This window comes from Nannobrachium achirus (genome assembly GCF_963921795.1).
Source record: "Nannobrachium achirus genome assembly, chromosome: 12".
NCBI classification, from domain to species: domain Eukaryota; kingdom Metazoa; phylum Chordata; class Actinopteri; order Myctophiformes; family Myctophidae; genus Nannobrachium; species Nannobrachium achirus.
Window position 1 is genome coordinate 63059402 of NC_137832.1, and position 20901 is coordinate 63080302.

The window sequence follows — 20901 nt, forward strand, 5'->3', positions numbered from 1 at the left end:
AGAAGAGGAAAGGTTGCAAGTGAGAACAAAAGTCAGACAAAGAGAGACAGTTAAGACCCATTGGTTCAGCAGCTAAAACTGGATACAGGATGGGTGGGCAGTGGACACTAGGGAGTAGGGACATCTGGGCACCTAAATGTTTTGCTATTTTCAGTATTTTATACAAAAACTTAAATAAAAATAAAATAAAATTTGTCTAATGCTGCTCACACACACACATGTGCACGTGCGCACAAACACACACACACACACACACACGCACGCGCACACACACATGCACGCGCGCGCACACACACACACACACACACACACACACACACACACACACACACACACACACACACACACACACACACACACACACACACACACACACACACACACACACACACACACACACACACACACACACACACACACACACACTGTGGGTCAGGAGGAGGGTGTTCTGAGCTAAGATTCACACTGTGAAGAGGACACTTCCCTCCATGGATGCATTTGCCTCTAATGACCCCACTTTGCTTTTGTGCGATGCTCTTTAGCTGCTATGGGAACATGGTAAACAACAATACTGTACAGTACAGTGCATATCGCTGTAGTCGGGCAGAAACCTCTGGAATTCTGATGGAATTCAATGCAATGCAAAAAAAAGAATACAATATACAATACAACAGTATACACAGTGTGTGTGTGTGTGTGTGTGTGTACAGTATACACAGTGCTTGCATATAGTGCAGGACAAAGGAAAATACAAAAAAGCACATGTAAATGTCCATACTGTACTGTACTGTACTGTTAGTTCAGTACTGTACTGTACTGAACTAACTTTCTTTCTTTCTTTCTTTCTGTAGTGTACCTGCTGTCTGGTACTCCTTTTCTAGTGCCAAATGTGTTGCTACAGTACCTGCCACAAATGTGTTGCTATCATACATTTCACAATATTTTTGTATTCCGTTGAGCTGCAACTCAATTTTCAGTATCTGTCCTGTGTTTCTTTACTGCTGTACTGGCCTTGACAACTGAATGTCCCACCTCTCGCCGGATCAATAAAGTCAAATCTAAAGCCAGTAAAATGTGTCTTGCCACTGAGCTGAATAAAGCCGGAAATAAAACCTGGTGACAGCGCAGAGCGAGTGGAGGGATGCGGTGACAGAGGTGAGAGAGGTGACAGAGGCTGGGGGAGTTATCGGAGGAGGATGCACACTTGAAAGCAAAAAGAAGGATATGGAGATGCTGACATCTGTGTCAAACTACTACACACTCTGACTAGGTGCACGGACGTTCATGCATGCCCAAACACACCGACGTGTCCTACACGCACACGCACCCGCACCCGCACACACACACACACACACACACACACGCACACGCACCCGCACCCGCACACACACACACACCCACACCCACACGCACACGCACAACCACCCACCCATACCGGCATACAGGCTTGCATGGATGCCAGGATACCGTCGCTGTCGGGTGGAAACCTTGCATGTCCAAAGGTTGTCAGGAAAAGATCCTGCGTTCCAATGAATCCCATGTACAGTAGCTATCATTTAGTAACAAGCTCTCTTAATACTTTGCACGTTTCACTTTATACTAATCAACAGACACAATTGAATAATATCTTTCACTCAAGAAAAATAAAGCAGATCTACAAGCTCGCAATGCTAGTATTGCTACTTTTGTGTCACTGTAATGTGACACAGTAGGGCGTTAATTTATGGAAAAAAAACATAAAAAGATGAAATACGGAGATACAAGGGTTTTTCTTTTTCTGCCCGACAGCGGCGATGTATAAGTGTCAGGCTGCTCTGCTCATTACTCTGTGCTCTCTAGCGTCTCTAAGGGGCTGACAGATCTCTGACAGCTGTCTTCGTCACCACACTGAGTCACACTCCAGATCTTCTAACGCTTCAACTTAATTATTAGACAACAAGGTCAGGTTTAAAACATGACTACTGGATTGTAATCTAATTATAAACTTATGTCAGCAGTCTGCGTCAGTGGCCCTTATTTTGTCATACAAGGGAATGTGACTCATAAGTCATAATAATAGAGTCATTAAAAGGAAACACGTGTGGAGTGCCAGGAGGTTCAGACCCCATGGGATACTTCTTGTGCGAGTCGCGAGGATCCCAGTTTGCATCCCTGACACCTGTCTTGTGTCACACGTGTCCTCTCACTCTGCCCTATAGGTTTTCTGTCTCTCCCATACTCTCTTTAGCTATACTCTCTTTAGCTATATGCAAATGGTGTAAAGTAACTATATATTTACTCAAGTACTGTACTTAATGACAATTTTGAGGTACATCTCAGAAGCAAATTATGTACTTTTACTCCACCGCAATTATTTGAAAGCTTTAGTTACTTTTTATATTTAGATTTTGATTACAAAACATACATCAACACATCAGCCCTATATACATTTCGTCCATTTGAAAATAGACAATCTACAAGCTCACAATGTGCAGATGCAACGCATTGTGAGCTTGTAGATCCACTATTTTCTCAAGAATAAAGATTCATTTTGAAAACAGGAAATTTACTGTCCAACAGATATTGGAATAATATATGGTCAGTGATATATGAGATGTTGTACTGTACTTGGGAAACCTGACACAGGACAATACACAAATAGAAGATATATACTGTACTGTACCTAGTTAAAGTATTATTGGCAGCTAGTAAAAAAGCAATTACAAGGCTATGGTACAAAGCAGATCCTCCAACTTGTGAGCAGTGCCTGAGCATTGTGGAGGAGATATTTGTGATGGAGAAACTAACCCATAACTTAAGATTGCAAGAGACTCTATTCCTCGAAAAATGGGAGAAATGGACTGGATATAGAACCCAACAGGACGATATCACTAACAATAGACAATGGCCACCCATGAATGGACTGGAATATGATGCTTGATAATGTTACATACACAGTAGGAACCCCTGCACTGTGACTGTAAGTGTGAATGAAAATCTGCAAATAAAAATGAAGTAAAAAGAAAACAGGACATTTTGCATAATGAGCAGCCTACTTTTACTTTACCATCATCCCTTACATATGAACTGCCAGATCCATCCATACAGCATAACAAATAAAGGAATCGTTATAAGTTAGTTTGAAATGGTAATAATACAATGTCAATTCAGTTTAAACATGAAAGAGAAGAGTGCATGGAGACAAGGAGTTAAGAAAGGGAGAAGAAATGAATTGACAGTCAGAGAGAACACGGATCATGAGTGTGTAGGAGGAGTTTGCATGCTGTTATTGAAATGGTTGATGAAGGCTTGTCAGATCCGGTAGAATTTGTCTCACTGACACCTTTATTTTTTTCAGATGATTCATAACTATCTTTCATAAGGGCAGTGTGGGTTAGAGTCTGTGTTTGTTTTCCAGTTATGTTCAAAGTACATTAGGAACAAAAGAATAAAGCCATTGCATGCTTGGTTGTGAGCAAATGGGGCATGTTTACAATAGTGTAAAGTAACTAAGTACATGTACTCAAGTAGACCTGCTGTATGTAAATGTTTTTTTACTCCGATGGAGTATGTTCTAAATTCCAATCATTTTACTTTTACTCCATTACATCTCAGAGATAAATTATATGTACTTTTACTCCACTATAATTATTTGAAAACTTTAGTTACAAGTTACTTTGTAGATTTTGATTATTATTACAAAACAACTTCAGACCTATTTGGCAATTTGAAAATAGCCGATCTACAAGCTCACAATGCGTCGCAAGTTGTGAGCTTGTACCGTAGATCTGCTATTTTCAAAGGATTTGTATACATTTTTTTACATTTGAAAACTTGAGAACCAAGTATATTTTGGTGCCAATATTTTTTGTACCTTTACCTTAGCTTTTGAATACTTAACTCGTACTTGTAACAGAGTATTTCTCCAACAGGGTATTGCTACTTTTACTTAAGCAGTACTCCTTCCATCACTGGATGTTTGCAGATTGAAGGCATTTTACCCGGCGGTTTTCTTTTGTTTCGTCTGCTTGCTAAGCGATCCCACTTAGAGCCCATTCATCTGTGAATACTGATGAGTGGAGCATCTTTAACTCATTGCATGCCAGGCCCGATAGTCCCGAGATTATTTCAATGTCTTTCCCTGCCAGGCCCGATAGTCCCGAGAATTTCCGCCATTTTGAAAAAAAAAAAAAAAAAAAAAAAAAATCAAAAAAATTTTTTTTCAAATTTTTTTTTGGACCCCAAAAAATGTAGTAGGCATGATAGAAATCGCGAAATTGCATGTTTAACCCCCATAGCAACCCCATCTATCAAACATGGCAGCCATCTTTGTTTACATTTTAGGAAAACATAATGGCTTGTATCTCATGAATGCCTGAACGGATTTCCATTCGGATTTTTTTGTTTGAAAGCTGTGAGCAATGTGGACACACGTGGTGCATTATCTAGGCATGGGTGTGCATGATCCGTGCACTATGAATTACATGGAAGTCTATGGAGACCAGAGGCACCATAGAGTACGAAGGTATTGTTAAATGGCGGGGAATGTGTTAAACCCAAGACTTCCAGAGACGTCCGACTGTGTCTTGGCAGCTCCAGACATGCACAGCGGAACAGAGGAGCTCATCAGACAGAAAGACAAATTCTAGGCTATATCGATTTTGTATTAGTCCAAATGGGAGAGCAGTCAGAGCACGCTCTCCAGGAGATGAGACAGAACGCTCTCCAGGAGACGAGACAGAACGCTCTCCAGGAGATGAGACAGAACGCTCTCCAGGAGATGAGACAGAACGCTCTCCAGGAGATGAGACAGAGTGCAGTAGACAGGAGAGCACGCTCTCCAGGAGATGAGACAGAGTGAGAGCACGCTCTCCAGGAGATGAGACAGAGTGCAGTAGGAGAGCACGCTCTCCAGGAGATGAGACAGAGTGCAGTAGACAGGAGAGCACGCTCTCCAGGAGATGAGACAGAGTGCAGTAGACAGGAGAGCACGCTCTCCAGGAGATGAGACAGAGTGCAGTAGGAGAGCACGCTCTCCAGGAGATGAGACAGAGTGCAGTAGACAGGAGAGCACGCTCTCCAGGAGATGAGACAGAGTGCAGTAGACAGGAGAGCACGCTCTCCAGGAGATGAGACAGAGTGCAGTAGACAGGAGAGCACGCTCTCCAGGAGACGAGACAGAGTGCAGTAGACAGGAGAGCACGCTCTCCAGGAGATGAGACAGAGTGAGAGCACGCTCTCCAGGAGATGAGACAGAGTGCAGTAGGAGAGCACGCTCTCCAGGAGATGAGACAGAGTGCAGTAGACAGGAGAGCACGCTCTCCAGGAGATGAGACAGAGTGCAGTAGACAGGAGAGCACGCTCTCCAGGAGATGAGACAGAGTGCAGTAGGAGAGCACGCTCTCCAGGAGATGAGACAGAGTGCAGTAGACAGGAGAGCACGCTCTCCAGGAGATGAGACAGAGTGCAGTAGACAGGAGAGCACGCTCTCCAGGAGATGAGACAGAGTGCAGTAGACAGGAGAGCACGCTCTCCAGGAGATGAGACAGAGTGCAGTAGGAGAGCACGCTCTCCAGGAGATGAGACAGAGTGCAGTAGACAGGAGAGCACGCTCTCCAGGAGATGAGACAGAGTGCAGTAGACAGGAGAGCACGCTCTCCAGGAGATGAGACAGAGTGCAGTAGACAGGAGAGCACGCTCTCCAGGAGATGAGACAGAGTGCAGTAGACAGGAGAGCACGCTCTCCAGGAGACGAGACAGAGTGCAGTAGGAGAGCACGCTCTGCAGGAGATGAGACAGAGTGCAGTAGACAGTGTGGGTGCTTGGATGTCAGTCAATAGTATTCTGGGAATGGAGAAGTAAAGACATTTCCAGTCAGAGATGCACAAAATTCTGGAAGGTATATTTGAGAGATGTACCACCAGTAAGACTCCCTAATCGGGAGATAAGCGAATGTCAGGTTGCATGTTTACACGCAGCCTCATGGTGGCGCTGGGGCATGTGCCGGAAGATGTGAAGATTTTAAGTGACATGTATGCCTATGTGTTGAGGGAATGTGCGCGGCTAATTGCAAAGAAAAGGCATGTGGTGTTCATGATTTTCTTTTTTGAAAAGGGAGCAATCCAGCAAACTTTAGAAGGCAATCGTAGCCTATCATAATGCATGTTGATGACATGAGTTGCGAGATACTGTGTCCCGATGTGCGTGATCTTTAGGCAACATCTGTAGGAGCAGTGTCCATTAATGTTGTCTGCAAATAGCAACCTCATGGTGGCGCTAGAAGAGGGGCATGTGAGAAATCAGGGGCGGAGGTTGTGGTTTGCTAACCAAGGAGTGTGTGTGCAAAGTTTGGCATGGATAGGGGCGACCGGTGCCGGAGATAAGAGTAGGGCCAAAAGTGTGACGTGAGTAACGTGACGTGACGTGACGTGACGTGACGTGACGTGACGGACAGGCGGAGGGAGGGGAGGGACTGACGGACAGCCAGTGGAGGTTTTGATAGTAACTGCGACCTAACGGTCGCAAATACAATGTTTTCCTTCCCGATACCAACTCCAGTACACTGATCAAAGTGGCCCTCAGGGTTCCTTGAGGGGGTTCCAAATGGACCCTAGCAAGTCTGTAACTCTGAGAGTGTACAAATGGAATTAAATGGACCTGCAAAAACAAAAAAACATACTAGCACCAAAAGAATTACATAGGATGCAGCACTAGAATCACATAAACTCGGAAAACAACAAACCACTAAAAAACAGAGTAGTTCAAGAAGAGAGTAGCGCCACGCTTTGATCTCGCCGCAGACTGGAAGTGGCGTCGCTGGAGTCTGGTGATATTTTTGTAATATGATACATTGTAACCGAGGCATCTTCACTCGCTGGTAAGTAGACTAAATCACGTCATTTTCACCCTTTTAACGCATTCACAGGCTGTGAATGCGTTAGTTTTGACTTGAATGTGGTGTGACTGTAGCCTCGCAAGCCATTCCGAGTTACGTCATCACCCATGTGCTTCCTTTCTCGGTCTGGTGTCCCTCCCATCGAGTCTCTTTATTAGAATTTGGTTCTCAATTTCCAATCAAAAGGCTGCATTTCGAGCGAACCCGCCTCACACCGCTCCTGATTGGTCGAGCGGCTGCTACAGCTCTCGCATTTTGACAACAAACATGGCGGACCCCATGTCCGATGCGAGTTCACAAATCGCAAATAAAAGCTGCATTAAGCGAAGTTTTATCTGAAATCAACGGCATCTCATAACTTAAAAACGAACAACAGTTTGCACCTTTGGAATTTCTGTCTGGAAAAGACTTATTTGATGTTCTCCCGACGATGTTTTGATGCGCTGATGACTACTGAATGGACCTGTCAGTCAAAGTAAGTAACTACGTCATCGCGTAATGCATTGTCTATGGGGAACTCCCAGACTCTCCTTTTGGAGAGTCTGGCTGTTGCGAGGCTAGTGTGACTGTCCTTGTGGTTTAGAGACACCCAGTAGGGGACACACGTCCATCATTCACAGAGGACACTAATGTGTACTGACAGAGTGAATAAACACATCAGCAAATCTCCCTGCACACACACAAAAACACACGCACACACACACACACACACACACACACACACACACACACACACACACACACACACACACACACACACACACACACACACATGCGCACAAAGACGCAAGATAAGGTGACCTTACATAGCCTCTGTTAGTCCGCACTGTAAAAAGTCCAGCACACATTATGTTATATTTTTGTCCATGCCTTACCTATTATCCCTAAACTTCTTTGCCTTTTTTCATATCCAATCTACATTGACACGTTGTGAACTTGTAGAGCATGCAGCTATTTGAACTATTTCAAAATGTTCTTCAAAATAGTAAAAAAAAAAAAAAAGACAAAGAAGTTTAGGGATAAGGGGCAAGGCATGGACAAAAATAGGGCCCATTGTGTCATTTCATATCAATGCTGAGTGCCTCTCAAAACCTCTCATGTTATATTCTCGCCCTTGGGGCGTCTTACTGGTTATAGACTATAGATATATGTTTTCTTGTGTGCAACTGCATACATTTATTAACCACTTTCAATCCCGTCAATATATCTTAAAAAAAAAGAAAAAGAAATCTGAGATTAGCTCCGGACACAGAGACAGACAGACAGATACACACAGACAGACCAACTTATAGACAGGCTGACTTCTGAAAAAGCCACACCGTAAAAAGTGTTGTACGGTTGGTTGCAGTGGTGTAAAATAACTAAGAACATTTACTCAAATACTGTAATTGATCTGCTATTTTCAAATCTACTTCCTTCGCCGTTTAAGATCATTTGGTGCTAGTAGACAGATTCTTCTTAAGTTTTTCACTTCTGTTATTATGAGTGTTCTTCAGTACTGTAGTACCACCTGGTATGGATGCTTGTCTGCAGCCCTAAAGTCACAACTGCTGCAACAACTGAACATTTGTTAAAAGATAGTTGGACAACCACTTCAGAGGCTATATACAACTACGTATGATAACAGCATTCTAAGGTTGGCAAGAAATATTACCTCTAATAGTAGCCATGTGTTGCATAGAGAATATAGGTTGCTGCCTTCAGGAAGGAGATACAGTGTTCCAGAATACAATAAGGTCAGACTAAAAAGGTCCTTTGTCCATCAGTTGACTTTAAGGCTTAATCAGGAGTTTGGCCAGAGGTAGGCTAGGTGGTGGACATTGCTCTTGTCTATATTATCCTTATGTATGTAAACCTGTCTTGTTTTTTGTTCCCTTGTGTCAAATGTTTGTATATATGTTTCGCATACATGGCTGCTGTGTCGCAAGAAAAATGTCAGTCTGTGAACTGACAATAACGTACTATATCATATCATATCGTAAAGGCCTCCAGAGAATCAGACCAATAACAGATCATGCATTCCTGCCCAGACAAAAAAAAACACACAAAAAACAAGAGACTTCATAGGCTTACCAAGGAGAAACAATCTAGACTCGGTCCACTTAAAGATGACGCTAGTGTTCTCCTTAAGAAACTCACAAAATTAATTATTTATATGCTTTATACAGTATACACTAGCCTCTATCTCATCCAGTATAATATATTACTATAAATATATTATATATAGTATATCTTACTGTATATGACCATGTTTGATCTTTGCCTAGTTTTTGTTTTAAATTTGAAGCACACTGACTCTACGCCTGTTGCATGTAATGTGCTGCATAATTTCACTTGACTTGGATGTTGTGTAACAGTGCATACATACAATGTCAATGAATCAAATCATATAAAAAAAACTAAAGAATATAGCCTTGCATCAACTCTCTAGAATGTTATATTCCAGTGGTGTTCCTGAAAAGACTTGAAGCCGTAAATTGTGTTTTAGAGAGAGAGAGAGAGAGAGAGAGAGAGAGAGAGAGAGAGAGAGAGAGAGAGAGAGAGAGAGAGAGAGAGAGAGCGGGTGGGGGAACCCTGAGAAGCACATTTGGTATGTCGCCCAAGTCGGATAGAAACCTCATATTATGTCCAAAACGGTCACTTTTCAGGATTCAAATTCAAAAATAGCAAAAGTACAGCAACGATACATTATTCATGTGAGGGAGCTTTTAGTGACTCTAGTTGAGTTGTTTTCCCCTGGTCTACTGGTAGTGCTAGGGGTTTGAAGGTCTACTGGTAGTGCTAGGGTTTGAAGGTCTACTGGTAGTGCTAGGGGTTTGAAGGTCTACTGGTAGTGCTAGGGGTTTGAAGGTCTACTGGTAGTGCTAGGGTTTGAAGGTCTACTGGTAGTGCTAGGGTTTGAAGGTCTACTGGTAGTGCTAGGGGTTTGAAGGTCTACTGGTAGTGCTAGGGGTTTGAAGGTCTACTGGTAGTGCTAGGGTTTGAAGGTCTACTGGTAGTGCTAGGGTTTGAAGGTCTACTGGTAGTGCTAGGGGTTTGAAGGTCTACTGGTAGTGCTAGGGGTTTGAAGGTCTACTGGTAGTGCTAGGGTTTGAAGGTCTACTGGTAGTGCTAGGGTTTGAAGGTCTACTGGTAGTGCTAGGGGTTTGAAGGTCTACTGGTAGTGCTAGGGGTTTGAAGGTCTACTGGTAGTGCTAGGGTTTGAAGGTCTACTGGTAGTGCTAGGGGTTTGAAGGTCTACTGGTAGTGCTAGGGGTTTGAAGGTCTACTGGTAGTGCTAGGGGTTTGAAGGTCTACTGGTAGTGCTAGGGGTTTGAAGGTCTACTGGTAGTGCTAGGGGTTTGAAGGTCTACTGGTAGTGCTAGGGGTTTGAAGGTCTACTGGTAGTGCTAGGGGTTTGAAGGTCTACTGGTAGTGCTAGGGTTTGAAGGTCTACTGGTAGTGCTAGGGGTTTGAAGGTCTACTGGTAGTGCTAGGGTTTGAAGGTCTACTGGTAGTGCTAGGGGTTTGTTTTCCCCTGGTCTACTGGTAGTGCTAGGGGTTTGAAGGTCTACTGGTAGTGCTAGGGGTTTGAAGGTCTACTGGTAGTGCTAGGGTTTGAAGGTCTACTGGTAGTGCTAGGGTTTGAAGGTCTACTGGTAGTGCTAGGGTTTGAAGGTCTACTGGTAGTGCTAGGGGTTTGAAGGTCTACTGGTAGTGCTAGGGGTTTGAAGGTCTACTGGTAGTGCTAGGGGTTTGAAGGTCTACTGGTAGTGCTAGGGGTTTGAAGGTCTACTGGTAGCGCTAGGGGTTTGAATCCACCGTGGCATCTCCATATACAAACACAATCGGCCCGTGTTGGACGGAAAGATTGGGATCGGAGGCGCTGCATCTTCCCGTTGTGGGCTCCTCACTGGCAGGTAAGCCAGTAGGAAACAACAGCAGTGTCAAAACACATAAATGTGAGTGGAGGAATTAACTGGCTTAAAGGGCCACTTCACCTCTGGGACAACTAGATCTTATTTTATTGTTGTTTGGGACACAATCAACACAATCCTGAGTTATTTTTTGTATTCAATCTGTGTTTTGAGATATTTTAGTATTTCAGCTGTGCTAGTGATGCATTGTCCCAAACAACAATAAAGTAAGATCTGGTTGTACCAGAGGTGAAGTGGCCCTTTAATGACTAAATTGGGGAGAAAAAGGAGTAAAGAAAAAAGGTAAAAAATGAAATAAAAATAGTCTACTCTACATTATATAAAAAAAACGTTATCTAGATGTATGCTGTTTTCTCGTCCAAAAATGTTTAGACATGTTTAGAGATGTTTTACATTTTGAATTCCGGACTTTTACTTGCAACGGAGTATTTCTACATTGCAGTATTGGTACTTTTACTCAAGTATAATATTTGAGTACGTCTTGCACCACTGCTAAGGTACTGTACAATATAGAAACTGGACAGTAAACCCTGTAGGGTCATTGAAGACACAACAGATGGACTGTTTCTGCTGTTTCTGCCGTCAGGCAAGCGGTTCTGCAGTCTCAAAGCCCAGACGAGAAAAGCTGTTTTCCACTGGGAAAGCAGGTTTCTTTCTACACAATGGACACTAAGGGCCTGTTTTTAAAGCAGGTTTCTCTCAACACAATGGACACTAAGGGCCTGTTTTTAAAGCAGGTTTCTCTCAACACAATGGACACTAAGGGCCTGTTTTTAAAGCAGGTTTCTCTCAACACAATGGACACTAAGGGCCTGTTTTGTCATGCCATCGGTTATTCTTAGCTGTGTGAGAATGAGCCTGGTGCCAGGAGGAGGGGACTAGAGCTGAACAAGAGCTGAACACTTCAGCTCACCTGACTACTACTGCTTGGATATAAAAACAAACGTACGCGCACACAAAATCAACTGCAGTACTGTATGTATACATAATATGCACATTTATCAAGACAGGACCTACACATAAAAAGCACCTTACACACACTACATATTATTGATATTATTTGAACACATCCCATAGCCAGCCAGCCAGCCAGCCAGCCTGATACTTTAGATAATCAGACTGACAAACTTAATACACTAGAAAGACGAGAAAGAGAAAGAGAGAGAGAGAGAGAGAGAGAGAGAGAGAGAGAGAGAGAGAGAGAGAGAGGGAGATAGAGGGAGAGGGAGAGGGAGAGGGAGAGAGAGAGAGAGAGAGAGAGAGAGGGAGAGAGAGGGAGATATTAGAGATGTAAATAGCACAAAGCAGACTGTTTGTCTCTGTGTCTCCTCCAGTCTACTCCTCCAGTCTAGTAAACCAGAGAGAGAGCTCAGGCCTCCTACCTGTGCGGTCTCTGATGGCCAGGTTGTTGCCTCTCTTCAGGGTGATGTCCAGCTGGTACATGGCTGGGCTGGCTGGGTGAGGAGGGGGCTCCGCATTACTGGGCCCTACGATGTTGATGCCCTGCCGAAGAAAGAGCACATGTTCCTTTAGCCAGGGTACATTCAGCCAGACACACCTGTAGTAGTTGTTCTGATACCAGTATCAGAAAAGCTGCCGATACGTATGCTGGCATCGACGAATATGCCAGTCTGTGTCGATCCGATACCACAGTATTTGTCACATGATGATGTTATGTCATTTACATTAATCAATTATTTTGTATGAATGCTTCACTTGATGTTGCACTACCTGTTTTATACTCTTACTGTACTATTTACATTATTATTTTACTGACCTGTAGTTGCACTTGGACAATTGGAATGGTATTCATTCCTAGATCAGCAGTTTATCAATGACTTCCCTGGACCCCACTTTGAGAACCCTACACACTTGAATAGGTACTCGGTAACCATTGATACGCACGTTATGGGTATCGGATGGAGGTTTTTGCAAAATCTTAGGATTATGGTTGTCCGCCTACAAATTATACTAAATGTATGCTTTAAACATCTGTTTAATGTTTTGACTTTTAGTTTTTATAGATTTAGGCTACACCACACTTAGATGTGTGCCAATTTAGTATCTTTTAATCCAGTGTTCTTTTCTTCTTGTTATATTTCCATCAAATCTAAAGCCCACCTTGAGATGACCCAAATGACAGGGGACACCTCATCATGTATTCAACGTGCGTCTGTCCCTGTCACTCCTACAGACAGACACACAGGACTTATTACTGCAACGAGGTGCACTGAGGACACTGGAGAACATGCATTCAGAGACTGTAGTGTACACTAAAGTAGTGGTTCTAAAATGTTTTCATGTAAAGGACCTCCAAAGTGATATGTATTTGGCCGCTGACTCCCCATCTGAGACTGTTTTGTGCCAGGGACCCCCAGAAGATAGGCGGCCACATTGAAACATTAAAGTTATACCATGTAACTTTTTTTATAAAACAAATCTTAAAATTGTCCTAACTGTTAAATCGCTAAAGTTTTAGAACCCCCACTCCGTTATTTTCAGCTTCTGAAGCCTTCTCTTTATATGTTTTCTACTTAGCCGTGACAGGGGCGGGATTTCCCGTCATCACACTACCGGCCAATCACAGCGAGGGTTATACACTGCCGGCCAATCACAGCGCATCTTGAAGTGGGGTCGCCATATTTGTAGTCGCCCGTGTGTCTCTATACTCAAAAGGTAATCTCGCCTACCAGGCAGGGTGAAGGAGTCCGTTTCTCCGGAATGCCTTAACGCACAGGAACCAGGGACCCCTCTAAAGATAGCTCTCGGCGAGGTGGAGGCAGACGCGGGGGTGTGAAGGTACGAAAAACGGCCGAAAGACGCGGACGCGACCGCGGTTTGCTATAGGGCTAATGACCACTAGTTGAGCATCTTACACAGTATAGCTTTAAGGTTAGATAACATTATATGGTTCTGAGTCATAGTGCATAGTGACATGAGTGTGATGACGTGGTGCACGCACACACACGTGCGTGCACACACACACACACTCTCACATGCTTTCTCCACCAGTATGCATACAATAGACTTTTCTTACATTGTTTTCAAGGGCCATATGGTTCACAGAAAAACGACTTCTTCATAGAACTAATGTCTGGTAAATGATGCTCCCAGTAAACAGACACATGTGGAAGAACATTTGTGGTAATTTCTGGAAAGGTTAGCAAGCTGTGAGGTTGGTGGTATGAAATATACCAACATTCAATTATTGGTACCGTTTCTGCATCAACCTGCGGCATTAGCTTTATGGATGGAAGTGGGGAAAAAAAGCATACCAAGTTGCATCTCATTTTACTAAGAATAGAGGGTTAAAGCAGCCTTGCCTACTAACGTTCCATCAGCATGCATGACATACATTAGCACTAACACACAGTGGGTACAGCACTGACCTCAGGGCTACAGCAAGCTCATGCTAAGCCACACGCCTGACCTGCTTTACAGTCAGCCCTCCAAGACCCCATAACGTTCCCCAGTGGTGGGAAAAGTACTCAAATTTGTTAGTTAAGTAAATGTATCAATGCTGCAGCAGAAGTACTGTTACGTAAAAGTAAGAAGTCCAGAATTCTAAATTGACTTGAGTAAAAGTACAAAAGTATTGGTATCAAAATGTACTTCAGGTACCAAAAGCAGAAAGTACTCATTATGCAGAATGTCCCATTTCAAGTTCTAAATGTATAACAATATTTTGGTAATAGCTCACAATGTGTTGACGCATTGTGAGCTTGTACAGTAGATCAGCTATTTTCAAAAGGCCGAAATGTATATACAGTATGGCTGAAGTCTTTAATGTATGCTTTGAAATAATAATCAAGAAGTAACAAGTAACTAAAGTTTCCAAATAATTGGAGAGGAGTAAAAGTACAATATTTGTCTCTGAGATGGTAGAGGAGTAGAAGTAAAATTGGGAAAAAAAGAAGACAAAAAAAATCAAAATGGTACTGTAAGTACAGTGCTTGAGTAAATGTTTAGTTACTTTACACCACTTGATGGATTGCATGCATCCATGGTTTGATTTGCTGGAGGGGATGGGGGGGGGGGGGGGGGGGGAATCCCCCTGTCTCTGCTTTGAATAAACCTCCATCTGGTTCATTCATTATAATTCCTGCTTCTGGTCAGAATGAAAAGTTTCCTTTAGGGAAATGTTGACAGGATGCCTTATACTGTACTGTATGTTTCTTAATGTCAAATTTTTAAATGCACTTAAGTGCAATTTTGAGGTTACGTACAAACACACACACGCACGCACGCACGCACGCACGCACGCACGCACGCACGCACGCACGCACAGAGAACATTGGCTGGATGAACAAGGTCTTTCAGAGAACCAATGTACGGTACACAGAATGATTGCACACATAACTTCAAACCATTAAAGATCACCATCACTTTATTTGCATTTGTAATGTCAAACAGGACTGACTTTAGAACAGATTTATTGACACACAAGGTAAAGCACACGACAATACAGTCGACAATTAGTCAATGAAATCACATTTTATGTTGTGATTATACATTTTAATGATGATGATCTATTTCTTTTCAAAATTGCTTGCACCAAAAGGGCAACTGAGATTTGGCTTTCAGGTCTTTATGCCGCACCCTCACTTTTTATAGTTTTATTCCCCCGCAGTTCGGCGCTATATTATTATGGGTTCTCTTGCAGAGATTCTTGCAGTTTTTAAGTCTGCTAGCAATAACGCTTGTAATCAGGGCTCCAGGGTGCGACCTATTAGCTCGCATATGCGATCTAATTTCATAAAGTGCGAGTTAAAATTTAACCAGGTCGCGCCAGTGCGAGTTGAGTGCGTTGAGCAGCAGTGAGAAGAGGAGCGCTTTTTTTTCTCTTCTTGGCTCCGTCCGTTTTGTCAGTGCAGTAGTGGTGAAGGTGGATGGGGAATATGGTAGTTTTATTTTTGAACAAATCAAGCGCTCGCTTTCTCTTGCCTGTGACGTCAACATCATGCTTGACTCTGTCCAGTCTGCACTGCAGCCGTGCAGCGCTGAGGGGAGCGCTCAGCAGCCAGTCAGCATTTACTGACGTTCTCCAGACTTAAACAATTTCGATTTTCTCAAAGAATAATCAACCGTTTTGAACAGGGCTCGCACTCTTTGGCCCTGTAGTGGAAAGCAGTCATGTCGTGTCCGATGAGAAGACCTTGGGGTATATCTCGCTGTAGTCTTCAACAAAATGCTCTTCCAGTCCCTCTCTGATGTAATCCGCCAGTTCTAAGTACTCTGTTTTGTTCTCAGCGGGTAGGATGATACTGGTCACTCCTGCGCGACGAGCAGCTATGGTCTTCTCCTTGATCCCCACTACTGGCAGTATTTTGCCGGTCAGTGACACCTCTCCTGTCATGGCTAAGTTGTGACGCACCGACTGGTTGGTTGCTAGAGACAGCAGTGCGGTGACAATGGTGGAGCCGGCGTCTGGCCCGTCTTTGGGAGTTTCCCCATTCCCCCAGGGAATGTGCAAATGCAGGTGGGAGTTGACCAGGAATTTGTTATCAGGTTCCTTGGTCATGAGGAACGCTCTGGCAAAGGTCAACGCAACCTTTGCACTATCCTTCATCATGTCACCTAGCTGACCAGTCACCTCCAGGGACCCCTCCCCTTCTTTGTGCGCCGCGTGAGGACTGCGCAGCGATGTCTCAACAAACAGAAGGTTGCTGCCCATCTCGGTCCATGCCAGTCCCATGACCACGCCCGGTGGAGTGACGTCGTACATGCGGTCGAACGTATACACTGATTTGCCAACATAGTTCTGCAGGTTATCGGGTGTGACGGTTACCTTGCTATCATCTCCGCTGGCGATACCGAACGCCACTTTGCGGAACACCGTCTCGATCTGTTTCTGTAGATTCCTGACTCCAGACTCTTTCCAGTTCTGTCTGATGAGCAGACTGAGGGCGTCCGAGGAGATGGAGGCCCTCTCCTCAGTGAGGCCGCACAGTGTACGCAGCTGAGGGACCAGGTAACGCTCTGCGATGGCAAGTTTCTCCTGTGCCACGTATCCCGACACATGAATCATCTCCATCCTGTCCCTGAGAGGCTCTGGAATGGTGTCAACCAAATTGGCTGTACAGATAAACAACACCTTTGATAGGTCGATGGGTACACCTAGGTAATGATCCAGGAAGTTGGCATTCTGCTCGGGGTCCAAAAGCTCTAACAGTGCTGAGGATGGGTGACCACGACCGATTTTGTCCACCTCATCTATGAGCACGAGAGGATTCTCTGTCTTGGTTTTCTTCAAGCACTGGATAATTTTCCCAGGCATTGCTCCTACATAGGTTCTCCTATGGCCTTTGATCTCAGCCACATCAGTCATGCCTCCCACACTGAACCTGAAGTACTCTCTGTTGAGGGCTCTGGCGATGGAGCCGGCTATCGAGGTCTTTCCTACTCCCGGAGGGCCGTGGAAACACAAGATCCTCCCCTGGGTGGAACCACTCAGCTTACTGACTGCTATGAATTCCAAGATGCGTGTCTTGACGTCATCCATCCCATAATGATCTTCTTCCAGAACGTCTTTGGCGGTGCTGTATGGCCTGGGGGCAAACCCTGTCAGCACCGGTGTTTCACTCAATAACGCCATGTCCAGGTTTTTATACATCTGTCGAGAACCAATGATCATCCTCATGCAGGTGGCTAATGCCATGTTGCTCTATACTAGAGGATCTCACAGTTCAGTAAACCTTTAACCTTTAAATCAGTAAACTCAGTAGGCTCTGCCTTGGCTCTGACGCGAGTTCGTTTCTCTCCGGCAAAACCTCTGAAAGGACTTCTTATAAGACTCTACAATACCTAATCCTCTATCTGGGGTGCTGTGCTTATGTGCTTAACTTAGTTATTGCTATGCCTGGCTCAGGACTTCTTCGGTGTTCAACTGGAATAGCTGTGACAACTGGCCCAGATCTAACTGAACAGCTGGTTTATATGCGTTCTGGTGACGTCATATTGATGACGTCACTCTGACCTGTATGCCGTTCAATCCTGGTTGCCATTGACTCCTCTAACAAATGGCTACTGTCTATGACGGTAGTCCCATATGACATGATGGAATGGACTATCTCCATATATAGTGTTCTCCACTTCTCCATGTTAGGCCAAGCGGGTTCGCTCCATATCTCCATGTATAGGCCTAAATGCCCGACGTTGAGCTTGGCAACGAAACGTTCCTAACAGCCGCCCCCATATTTACTTTAGAAAATATGTTAGATTCTAAGAACGTTTCGAGTACCGGTTTGATACAGAAGTGTGTAAGCGCTACACTTCTGGAATCCTGTGCGTCGACTTTAAAGTCGGATCTCGGCCTAACAACGTTATCTGGCCGCCCCATTACAGCTTATTTGTTGCGCTTCCTCTCCTTGCTTGATGATTTCCACCTGGCCGCCCCGTGTTGGATTTAGGAATTAGCTGAAGTAGGATTCAAGTTGTTACGATGTTCAAGTTGGATATCGTTCTGTCTCTATGACCTCTCAACATGTTGGTGGTAATAACTCTCCGATTTCTCAACATGTTGGACTGAATCATCCTGCCGTCCCATGAAGGGTCTTGCCACCTCATGAAACGTTTGCCGCCTTCTTGCTGCACTTTCCTCCCAGAAGGTAGTGTCCTCGTGAGGGTTCATATCTGGCCGCCCCGTGCCAGATCGGGGGAGGGAAATGCACGCTCTACATCCCTTAACTTCTTGCTCCGGCCGCCCCGTGCCAGCCAACTTCCACTCGGCTGCTTCCACCCTTCTTTATTTACCTTTACCCTTTTTTCCTTATCTTCTTCCTTTCTTCGTTTTTTGTACTTTTGTCCTCCTTTGCAGTGTAATTTTCCCCCTTTTCTTAGTCTTGTCTTGTGTATTCGCTATGAATTCCAAGATGCGTGTCTTGACGTCATCCATCCCATAATGATCTTCTTCCAGAACGTCTTTGGCTCGGTCCAGTGCTAAGTTCTCCTCACTGTTTGTCCCCCCAGGGCATATTGGTCAGCCAGTCCAGATAGTTACGGGTTATACTGAACTCCAAAGAGTGGTTGTCTAACAGTCCCAGTTTGTTCAATTCCTCATTGATAACATCCATGATGTGTTGGGGGACAGTTCTGTCTTTTAGCCTCTGTCTAAACCTATCCTCAATGGCGTCCTTGTCCTCCTTCTCCAAAACCAGCTTTGGCTTAATGATCTTGAGTACCTTTTGTAACAGGTCCTGTGTGTGCGTCTGTTTGACCTCCTCCGGCACCGGCATGGCTGCGAGAGCACTCACTTGTGCTCCTCTGCCACCTTCCCCAGACTCCACGGCTCCAGAACCCGCACTCTCCCCTCCATCCTCACCCGAGAACCCGGCTCCACTGGTGTGGTTGCTGTGTGCCCTTGCCCTGTCTATGTTGAACTGGAAGTGACTAACCGGGGTGAGGAACCCTGTTTCCCCGCCGGAAACACCTGTTGCCACCCGGGAGCAGCGGCGAGGTCTCCCCGTGAGCCTCCAGCCTGCTTTTTGTATATTCAGGTTATACATCTGTCGAGAAGCAATCATCCTCATGCAGGTGGCTAATGCCATGTTGCTCTAGTCTAGAGGATCTCACAGTTCAGGAAACCTTTACCTACACTTTAAATCAGTGAACTCAGTAGTATACACTGAAGTACTTGATTAGAAGGTATAGTAACTTAAGGTATTATGCCATGTACTGATTTTCCATTAAGGAACATTGAGCTTGTATATCAGCTATTTTTGCTATTTTTATGACCTTCTCTGACTTAAAAGTTTAAATCTACCTATGAAGATGGATTCTGCTTTCAATGGGAATGGAGTGGTTTCTTGCCATTTGCGAGTTTCTACAAAATACGCTCCATTCTCCATAAAATTAGAAAGGCAAAATGTAAAGAAACCTGTGGAAAAAATGCATTTGCATGTCATTTTCAGGAAAAGAGCAGGAAATACTGAAGAGTTGAAACAGGACATCTGTAGTAATTACGTACTTGATTAGACCCCATGTAAAAATGGAACCAAATGCACCAGTTTGGGTAATTTCTTCATGTAAGGTACAGTATTGAAAAGTAGTAAAGCCAGTAGTGAAAAGGCACAACGTGCATTTATGAATTAACAACTAGAAAGACAACACTTCTAGCTTAACTTTTATTAAGGCTAAATGTGAATTAATAGCATCATTTTTATCATTTCCTCTTTTTAATATGAGATAAGGAACTCTAGTACCAACTTTATAATAACTGTTCCAGCGTGGGGGCTGGATGGCTGGCATAGTGGTCATATACACTGCTCAAAAAAATAAAGGGAACGCATAATCATTGCAATGTAACTCCAAGTCAATCACACTTTTGGGATATCAACCTGGCCAGTTAGGAAGCAACACTGATTATGAATCAGTTTCATCTGCTGTTGTGCAAATGGAAAAGACAACAGGTGAAAATGAGGCAATTTGCAAGACAACCCCTAAAAAAGGAATGGTTTTGCAGGTGGTGGCCACAGACCATTTGCCTGTCCTCATCCTTTCTGGCAGATTTTTGGTTAGTTTTGGATTTTGCCAGTGCCCTGACCACTAGAGGTAGCATGAGGCAGTATCTGCAACCCACAGAAGTTGCTCAGGTAGTGCTGCTCATCCAGGATGGCACATCAATGCGCACGGTGGCAAGAAGGTTTGCTGTGTCTCCCAGCACAGTGTCCAGAGCATGGAGGCGATACCAGGAGACAGGCCAGTACACCAGGAGACGTGGAGGGGGCCGTAGGAGGACAACAACCCAGCTGCAGGACCGCTATCTGGTCCTTTGTTCAAGGAGGAACAGGAGGAGCACTGCCAGAGCCCTATAAAACGACCTTCAGCAGGCCACTAATGTGAATGTTTCTGCTCAAACTGTGAGAAACAGACTCCATGATGGTGGTATGAGGGCCCGACGTCCACAAGTGGGGCCTGTGCTCACAGCCCAACACCGTGCAGCCCGATTGACATTTGCCAGAGAACACATGTACTGGCAGGTCTATGTTGGGTTTTTTGGGTGTTCCCTTTATTTTTTTGAGCAGTGTATTTACTTGCTTACTATTTAATTGCGACCATCAGGTCAGTCAGTCAGTCAGTCCGTCCGTCCGTCCGTCACGTCACGTCACGTCA

At 44.3% G+C, this 20901-nt stretch overlaps 1 protein-coding gene and 1 pseudogene across 2 annotated transcripts in view; both read right to left on the bottom strand.

Moving 5' to 3' along the window:
* The window catches only part of LOC308295779 (multiple C2 and transmembrane domain-containing protein 1-like), a 237581-nt pseudogene that overhangs the window by 93745 nt on the left and 122935 nt on the right, over nt 1–20901 (bottom strand). The window contains exon 3 of the transcript in view: nt 12174–12294. The product of the transcript in view is annotated as a multiple C2 and transmembrane domain-containing protein 1-like (transcript). The remainder of the gene's footprint in view (nt 1–12173; nt 12295–20901) is intronic.
* LOC308294956 (lon protease homolog, mitochondrial-like) lies at nt 15923–19337 on the bottom strand (the record flags this gene model as incomplete). Its single annotated transcript, XM_080737892.1, has 2 exons — nt 15923–17339; nt 18745–19337. The coding sequence occupies 2 exons, from the start codon at nt 19335–19337 to the stop codon at nt 15923–15925; spliced, it is 2010 nt and encodes a 669-aa protein (XP_080594018.1).